General features: G+C 34.2%; 1 protein-coding gene across 1 annotated transcript; it reads right to left on the reverse strand.

The window, feature by feature from the left end:
• Nucleotides 1-2,228: 2,228 nt before the first annotated feature.
• Nucleotides 2,229-8,459, reverse strand: LOC139687219 (hydroxylysine kinase). Its single transcript, XM_071584379.1, has 7 exons — nt 8,261-8,459; nt 8,044-8,173; nt 7,866-7,939; nt 6,827-7,060; nt 6,574-6,748; nt 3,005-3,255; nt 2,229-2,915 (listed from the first exon to the last, which is right to left on the reverse strand). Exons 1-7 carry the CDS (start codon nt 8,432-8,434, stop codon nt 2,712-2,714), a joined length of 1,242 nt encoding a protein of 413 aa, XP_071440480.1. The 5' UTR covers nt 8,435-8,459; the 3' UTR covers nt 2,229-2,711.
• Between the last annotated feature and the right edge of the window lie 1,945 nt (nt 8,460-10,404).

The following is a 10,404-nucleotide window of genomic DNA, read 5'->3' on the forward strand; positions in this document are numbered from 1 at the left end:
ATCGGGGGGTGGACACTGTGTTTTTCCGAATGAGTTTTGGTGTACGTGGCCTTTGTTTTGACTTGCGAGGTCATGATCAATACTTTGTAGGTTGAAACCTGGATCTCGTATATTGCAATAGTTGCAGTGAGCATGTTGTTCTATTTTCTGATTTGTGCCAATTCCATCCCCTCCCTCTCCCCAACCATTCCTCTCACCCCTCCTTCGCCTACCGTTCTCCCCTTCCCCTGGCCCCCTTCCCTTTCTCTCGCACCCCTCACCTCAACAATTCCAGCAGTCATTACTTCTATATCTTCAGATGAAGATGGATTGTCTCCGTCGAAATATCAAGAAATAACGTGTGAGTGTTCTTCTTTTTTTGTGTTTCTATATTGTCTGTTACTCTGTATTATACTATATATATATATATATATATATATATATATATATATATATATATATATATATATATATATATATATATATATCGTACAAAATTCTCATGATGTGAATAACAATTCAAATAATGGAGCACCATGGCATTAGCAAACAAATGTAGAGAAAATCATATAAATAAGGACACTAATCATATTTAAAATTCTGGGTGGCAAAACCACCATCACCTGGGGAAAGAAGGAACTGAGGAGAAAGTGTCCAGGGGAGAGGACAAGGGCAATGGATCGAAGGGGAAAGCAGGGAATGGTTTGGGAGTGTGGGATTGAAATGTAAAGTTTTGGGAGCTCAGGAGGATGAAAATATATGGAGATTGGGTTAATTAGTGTCTGATATTGAGCCCTGGTTCATTTCAGGAATTAAGGAGCTAGGTATATGCCTGCTTTATTGTCTTGAGTTTGAGTGGAGGGTGGAAGGGATGCTAGAATAGAGACACTATAGCATTTATTAGGGAGTTTTATGTTTGGAGGCATTCTTTAGAATTGGGAGCTTCCCAATTAGGGATGGATGCTTGCATGAGGCACACTGGTTATTAATCCTAATATTTAGGGGTGTGGTACACTTTCCAATATAGGAGGCAGAGCATAGTTGGCACTTCAGGAGATAGGCTTTAATTCTGGAGGTGTGAGAGGACTTGGTGGGAGAGAGTTAAAAAAAGATGGGAGAGGGATGGGATTTGGGTTTTGAAAATTGGACGTTTCACGTCTTGGTGTATTGCAGGGTATCGGAGTAACTTACTTTCATTGATATCCAAATTACCCTTGTTAACAACAAATTCCACAAATCAGTCCACATTCAACCCTCAAAAATACAACTATATTTTCACCTCAATAGTTGTCACCCTCTGCATATAAAAACAGTCTATCCTCCTGTTATGTTTCTACCCATAGCTACTGTATCTGTAGTCATGCTGATTGTCAAAACAAATTCCATTTCAGACTTCATGTCTCTCTACCCTGATATGGTTGCACAGATTCCCTTCTCCACAAAAAATTGCAATTACACATCATTATAATTATAAGGTAATCTACCGGTTAAGGTAGGTTCTTGGATAGACAAAACTACCAAATAAATATTTTGTGACTCCTAACAAAACAAAACACAATACCGCAGCCTACTTTACATCAGGTCCTTCTTCATCTCTGAGTACTTCCTTCCTCCCTTCATCCCATGCAATTACACATACACCTCCAAAACCACCCATAAAAGCAAACATGGCACTTTCAGTTTGTACGACCTAGTTTTCTGGAATGCAGTTCCTCAAGATTATCCTAAGAGATCTTTCCCCCATCCCTTTAACAACATAACAACTGCCAACCTACAGCCCAAATTCACTTCTGTACCCTTGAAATTCCAGAAAATCTTACTAATATTCTTAATAAAAGCCTTAATCAAAGCCTTTTCTGGATTCTAAAAATCCCTCCGACTCAGTGCAGCCATGCAGATGCAGAACTTGCTCTACACTCATCACACATCCTTCCTGAAAAACAAATTCTCAAATATATCTTATCTTTTCAGACTTTTTTCCACATCCAAGCAACATAATATATTATCTTAATTGTAACCTCCACCCTATGTTTTATATCAGTCAATCCACTATGTCCCACAATTTAAAAATTCATACCTACTGAAAATTCTGTAATCCAGCATCTCAGTATTAATACTGTATCAATGTTCATTATATTTTAATTAGCTATGTGAGCTCATACATGTATTAATATTAAATTCGTTTTTGCATGCATAAAAATAACCATGAGGTTTTAAAATTTATTATTGCTACATATGCATGGGTTTTACTTTTAATCATAAGATTATCTTTGGCATATCAAAACTCTTACATATGATGTTGAATAAACAATTAACAAGACATATAAGCAGGTACCCATATCATGTCAAATCAATATATCACCAAAAATATCACATGTAAAGTATTTTTTTGTTCAAAAGAAATTTCTTCATTCACCATCAATAATGTGTATCAAAAGTTTTATTGCTTAGGAATATAAATATAATCATACCACTTTTAGAAGACAATAGTTTCCCACTGTTTGCAATTTTAAAATGCTAACTTTAACACTTTCTGGAAATATTGTATTTTTCTTATAATGCATGATTTGGCATTAAATTAAGTTACTGCAATAATAAGTGCCAATAATACTTATTGCTATGCCTTACAAAGATATTGACTCTGCTTAATCCTTTCATATGGTGATGATAATTTATTATGAATAGTATCGCTTACTAAAAATATTGTATTACAAAACCGTGAACATTCAGAATCATCTAGCAATGGATATATTTCCATGTTTTTTCATCTCAGAATCCCACACCAGGTGAAGTGATACCGATGGTGTAGACCAAAAATGCTTGAGCTGCTTCCATCCCAGTTTTGCAGTGACCATGACATAGTCATTATTGGGATTAAGGGAATAGGAATAGGCTCCTAATATTAGGCTCTGTGCATACCTGGCTGCTATGCATGTCTGAAACAAAGGATATACATGTACTGCAGTGAGAAGAACTGAACTGCATTTTTGGAAAAAGAGAAAATATGTGTTATTTTAGGAATTACCCTTAATAAATTGACTTCTGATTTTGGAAGTTGTCTAATGGTGCTGTAGCCAGCTAAAAAACATCCTCCTGCCTCAAGTTGATCCATATTTTTACACTGAAGCATCATATAACACATGGCTATTGCCAATTCAAAAACATAACAGGAAAAATGGGAATCACCAAAATCCAAAATGCCAGAAACTTTCCATTCTCCATCTGGTGTTTGGGCACAAAGTATATTCTGTTCATTGAAGTCTCCATGCAACATACCTGAAATTATTAATGCTCATCTAATTATGCATGTTCGTATTTATTTAACTGGAAACTAATCAAAGATCAATCATAAGAACTAACCTTTAGAGCTTAAGAGAACCTAAATTTGATTTAATCTATACACTGATATCATCTATTCAATTCACCAAGCAAATTTCACTGCATTTCCAATATCATCGCATAATTTATTATAAAATACATGTATGAGTTCTTGTTGCTGGCTGCTGAAAATTACTTAGATTATCTCTGTTAAGAAAATGAGTATGCAGTCATGAAATTTTCATTTATGCCACTTGATTTGGAGTTATTGCTTGAAAAAGTTATTTTATTAGTTACTTTTAAGTTTTAGTAAGACAAAAATTATAGTTTATCAAAATGATATGAAGGAAATTTAAGAGTATACAGCAATTTTTAATAATAATAATAATAATACTTTATTCATTTTAAAAATGGTACAACCATATTAAATGTCGTCAATATAAGTATTATTTAACATATAAACATACTTTCTTAAATGTGATGAAAATTGTCACAAAAGAATTCATCCAATGAGTATAGTGGGTGAGCAAGTAACCAGGTATATACCCTAATGGTTAAAAAAAAGTTTAACCATTACAGACTGAAAGTAGCGAAAGTAAAGGCAATGCAGGGATTATGAGTATGTACCTGCAAGTAAATTTCTCTAGCTTTTGCAAAGGGTCAGGAATATTTGCAATTTCAATTTGTGCTTTTGTATAAGCAAGCAAATGTTATAGGGATTGGTTACACTTGACAGTTTTTCAATATATTTCTGGTCTTATATTTCTGTTTCGAATGATGTAAAAACTAATTTTGATGAAAATCTCTGATTTCTCACAAAATGAAAATCCAAATTTTTCTAAAAAAGATCATCGAGGTGATACAGGGTACATTCAAAAAAAAGATGAGACTGTTTAAATAGATATTTGATTTTATTGGTTGCCCTTTAATCATGCTTATCAACTTCAAAATACAACCCTTGGCTACAATACAATAGCCTTTAGATCTGCCATACAATTTTGTTGGATGTCTTCAATGTCCTCTATACAGTGCTGCAGATTCACTGTTTATCCTTAGGAGACATATTCACGATGAATAATGCCTTCCCAATCGAGGAAAACGATCAACATCACCTTCACGTTTGATCGTGGCATCTTAACTTTTTTGGGTCGTTGGGAAGATGGCCCCTTTCACTGTGAAGACTAGGCTTTGGTTTCTATATCATAACCATAAACCCAAGTTTCATCACCTGTGACCATTGTTTTTAAGAAGTTTCGGTTGTCATTTGAATTATCAGGCAGTTCCTGGCTGATGCCAAGACATTTTTTCCTATGTTCATCCATTAACACTGGCTGCACAAATTTGGACATGCTACATATCCAATACTTGCATCAAAATGGTGAAACAAGATCCAAAATTAATGTCAACTTCATTGGCAATCTCCCCGACAGTTAACCTTCAGTTTGCAAGCACTAGATAATTCACAGTGTTGACGTGGGCATCGTTTGATGATGTTGATGGTTGTCTATTTTTCGGTTCTTCATTGGTCAAGGTTTTTCCAGACTGGAAGTGGTTGTACCAATGAAAATATTGTGCCCAACCCATAGTTTCATTACTGAATGCCTCTTGAATCATTCCATAAATTATAGTTGCACTTTACCAGAGGTTAAGACAAAATTCGATGCAGGCATGCTGCTTCTATAACACCTAAATTCTCACTGACACAAGAAATTGTACTGCAGGCGTGTGCAAGCTCAGACAAGGTTTGCTGTTGTGTGGGGACCAGCTGAGATAGGGCCGCAAGCAAGGCCATGTTTTACTTCTCACAGATTTCGCTAGAAGGACATACCTCACTGATTTTAATACAGCAGTTTGCATGTTGAAAGACCAGTCTCATCTCTTTTTGCACAGACCTTGTACAAACGAAGCTCCATAGAAAAGTTTCCAAAATATGCCAAAAAATTTTAATTAAGTTAGTCATGTTTTCACTTTTGAATCCCTTTGAAATTTCCCTTGTGGATGCTGTGTGGGTGCTTTTACCATAATTATGGGTTTGGAGTTACTAGAGTATCCTTAAGACAGGAAAGCTATTACCAGGAATTATCAAGACCATAAGGATGTCATTAAATCAGGGCAGCAATGAAGCATGGTAGGGGTAGGAGAGCAATTCTGACCATATTTTCTGTTTCAATCATGAAATCAATAAATGGTTACCGCAGTTCACTACCACAGAGAATAAATCAGCATGCCACATTGTAATAATGATACACCAGGAATGAAATATAAATGGGATTTGAAAACAACACTGGATAACTTGGAGAAGGTCATGAAATAATAAAAGTGCAACCATGACAATATTCTACATAAAAAAATAAAAACATACATAGGAAATATGTTAGTTTGGCTAATATAAAAGCAGGAATATGGCAGATGTGCCATGATGGCCAATCTTTTAAACTCAAGGATTATACACAAGTAATGGAATTATCAAGGAATGGGGAATAACTTAAGTCTGGAATATTTTCCATAACATGGAAATTAGCAAGAGTTTTGTGTTTGGGAGAATAACGTGGAGTTCTGTCATTAATCAATTTTAGTAATGATGAATATTGATGATGAGGGAGCTCAGATATGCTATAAAGCAAAGACTAATGAAGCAATAAGGCAATGACTGATATTCGATACAGGAATGACTGATAAAACATGACTCGGGTGGTGAAAAAATACTTGATAAGAAGTTATGTGATAATCTGATTACATTATTCAATCTTATACATTGGATGCTATGGTAAGGTACTCACTAGGGAAATGTTTACAGTTATTTTAGCTATCCAGACTGCTTAAGAAGCAATGATATGGAAGTGAAGAATGAAATTTGGCATATTGCATGCCTATGAGACATATGTTGGGATAAGGTGCCTCTAATGAAACAAATATGGTATGGGATTTCATTTAAAGCTCAGAAGCAATATTATGTGAAGTGTGTGCCAACTGACTATGCAGTGAAGTGAGAGCTTAAGAGACTTCTTACTTCATAGAAAGAAGGAACTTAATTACAAATATTCCAAATCTGATGCTTACTGATTATATTTTTATGCCTTGAAAGGTTTGAGTTTTTTCTACAAGGAAACACATCAATACTGTGGTTGAAAAATCACTATTATCATTTATGAATCTTAAGGACAATATTTTTGTACATAATTGGCAGATGTATACTCTCCACAAAGTTAAAGGGGAAGCATATTTTTTTAGCATTTTAGATTTAATTTTAGCATTAACTTCAAAATTTAAAAATACCTTTTTCCAAATTATCCATGCATGGCAGTACATCATTCTCAAAATTGTCAATAATTTCACTGACAAGAGTTCTATCATCAGCGTTTTTAACTGCAAAGAGAAACTTCTTCAAATCAGGTACTGCTGATAAACTCCACAGGGACTTGTGAGATGTATATGCTGCATGACTAAAACCCTGCGTGAGAGATATATATATTTTAAAATGTAAACACATACTTAACTTGTCCACTGATTGTAACTTTCAAATGTGTACCTTAAGGATGTGGTCCAAGTTGGCTAAATACTTTCCTGCATCAAAAAATAACTCTGTAGATGCTGGTACATGACATAGAAGAGTTCCAGGCTGGTACTCAAGTAGTCTTACAACATGCTTGGAAGGTAGATGGCTGGGTGGAGCTTCATTTGGCCATAGCACGAAATGTAAACTATTAGGTACATGCTGATAATTTGGTAGGACTTCAAGAGTACAAATGCTTATATTGTGTACCTAAGTTGCCAAAGAAATCAAGTAATCGTTTCATGAAAAACGAAAGTATAGTTATTAAATGATAAGACATTATTTTACCCTTTACTTAGTCCTAGAATAGGCAAATTTAAATCCATGACTGAATTACAATTCTCTGTGATCAGATTCAGATTTAATGTGAAGGTGAATTCCAATTCCAATAGAAATTTTTGTTATTTATAAAAACATTTGAGATAGGTGATGCATAAATATAATGAATTTATCATTCATAAATTTATTTTGCTGGAATATATTAAAAAAGATGGAAAAAATCAAGTCACAGGAAAAATAATTACCATGGGATGCACAGTAATGAGGTGCTTATGTTCAGAATGACTTATGGGAGTAGTGAGTCAGGAAAAAGTACTTCAAAAACATCAAAGATTCAAACAGGTAAGCTTATCTATGGCAGATTTTGATTTTAACCATGAAATAAGAATTATTTAAGAACATTATCTCACTAGTTATTGAAGTTAGCTGAATCATTTTCAAAGCCAGGTTTAGCTGAGAAGTAAATATTACCTTTTACCACAATTTCCTTAAATTTCTATTCTTTGATCTTACACTCATTTTTTGCCATTTTACAACTGATATAAACTGTTCAGATTTTTCTATTATCAATCACTTTTTTACATTATACATCAGGTGCCTACCTACTGATATTGAATAAATCCCAGGCACAAGAGTTTTTAATGAAGAAAGGGTAAAATTAAGGATGATTAAGACTCAAAAGAAGGTTAAAATGTATAACTCATTGGCTCCAATAGACTCAGTTACCTGAAGGCACCTGTAGTTCTACTATAGAATAATATGAATGATGAATATCTGGTACTGGATTTGGACACTTAATGTTATGTTTCACTGTAAATAGAAAAATAAAAACATTATGCCACTACTGCAATCATAAATAATCAACTAGTTAATGTATTCATAATTTCCAATATATTTAATTCAATTGGTCTTACCTAAATAAACCATTATTTCTTTTTGTCCATCAATTAATAATAGATTCTTAGAATCCAAAGTGTTCATAACTTTAAATACATAGCCATGGTGAAATACTTTCTGGATGTATGGGTTATCAACCTCTTCAGCCTGAAAATAATTTCAGTAACTGCTCAGCAGCATAGGATAAACAAAGGATCATTAAAATATGCATAATCTCAGATATTTCCTCCTTACCAGAACATGAAAATTTTTGTCATCATATGCATTTAGTTCATGGATCTCTTTAACTTTTACTCCATAGAGTTTTCTCACGAAGTCTTTTGCCAAATCAATGCTAATTACAGGACTAATTTGCTGCCCTGGTTGAAGGATATTGTCATCATTGTCACCACCCCCATTGCTATTCATGCTGATAATGCTTGATATACCCTGAAAATACAGATCCAACAAAAAGTGATTTATTTAAACTACTAAGCAGAAGAAAAATGTCAGTATGCAAAACTCATTAGGAAATAGTAAAACAAGTTAATTGTACAATTATGCAGAGCAAAATCACACAAATTAAAATCAGTTTCTTCAGCTTAACTGAAGCCAATATGTTATCTACAACACTTTACAACCTGAGGAAGATCACAAGTTCTTATTTGGCATTTAGGTCAAACCAAAATTGGGCTATAGTCTCAATTCTCATAATTATATTATTTCATAGCTGTGGAGATGATGCCTTAACTCTCAGAAGAAGATGGTTATATTTTGTTTTTTCAGACGAGAGACTAGAGACCAGTTCTGTTCAAGCCATTCAGCATAAACCAACAACCATATTCAAGATTTACAATACACTATTTGCAAGACTTCAGCAACAACTTTGGACACGAGACTAAAGATTCATTGTAGAATGACCTTTAGTATTCATGTTAAGCGTCTACTGTCCAGAAATTAAATGCTCTTTATTTTTTTCCAGGAGAACATCTGTTCTATAGCATATATTGTTAATAATGTTTGTTTAATTAAGATTGGGGTTACCTTTACTCTTCATTAAAAATGATATTAGCAAAAAACTTAACTTAAATTATATTTCCTTGATTCTAACATTCAAATATGATTTATTTAGGTGATTAAGGTCACATATATTTTAGCTAAAACAATATATACATACCTGTATGTACTCTTACGTACCTGTATGCAGGCAGATTTTATGTAAGTTATTTTTTTACATGAGAGGAAAAAATTATCGATCATGAAGAATGTCTTCCAGTGCACTGTTTTTTGTCACTTGCAGGTAGTGAATAATTGCTGCTTAAGTATTAAAATTGTTTGTAATGCCATTTAAATGGCACTAATTTGATATACCAGCCATGTATCAGCAAAATGTGTCACGAAATGAAGTATTTTGTGGTAAAACTATGATTCTTTCCTTCTTTCTACCATCATAAATGGTGGTTTTCTTTTATTACCATTGCATTATCCATAAGTAGGCACTCTGCCATGCCTCAATGATACCCTTAGTTTTTCTGCTATGGCATTCCATCAATAGAATAGAATCTAGTAATGTAAACATTGTCTTGTCGGGCAACGACAACTTTTTCTATTCTGGTAACTTTCCTTGTGTGTTAGTTTTTCATGCACTGGCACTCAATAATAGTCATGTGAGGAATACATTTGATGGAAAACAGCACATGCAGAAAGGTAAGGATTTTGGCAGCAGTGACTCTGCACTTATACTTTATAATTATGGCAAAGGAGGCATTCAAAGTAGATTCAAGATGAGCCATGCGGAGTGAGGATGAAATATAATGAATATGATTCTACTCATAAGAGGCGTGTTCAAAAAGTAAGGTGACTTTATATTTTTATGAAAAAATATTTATTTATTCTTTGATATTCAAGTTGTTCTTTTCAAAGCAATCCCCATTAGATATAATTAACTTGTGCCAACGCTTTTTCTAATCCTCAAAGCAATTCTGATGACCGCTTTATGGTATAGCCTTGCGCTCTTCCAGCGATGCAGTCTTTATCTCCTCAATAGTTGCAAATCTCCGCCCTTTCATAGGTATCTTCAGTTATGGGAACAGGGAATAGTCGCATAGGGCGTTTTTCCATATTCCGGACTTTCTTTTTGGAATAACTTCTAGCGAACGGCGCATAACTTCAAGGTAATAATCCTTATTTACCGTGCGACCTTGTGGTAAGAACTCCTCATGCACTACGCCATGGTAATCGAATAAAACAGTGAGAAAAACTTTGACATTTGATCGAACTTTACGTGCTTACTTCGGTCTTGTATCTCCGGGGTTCTTCCATTGGGGACTGTTGGGCTTTGGTTTCGACGTCATAACCATATACCCACGATTCGTCACCAGTTATGATCCTTTTGAGCA

This window comes from Hetaerina americana, unplaced genomic scaffold, assembly GCF_022747635.1.
Source record: "Hetaerina americana unplaced genomic scaffold, ioHetAmer1.1.p SCAF_1, whole genome shotgun sequence".
Classification (NCBI taxonomy): Eukaryota; Metazoa; Arthropoda; class Insecta; order Odonata; family Calopterygidae; genus Hetaerina; species Hetaerina americana.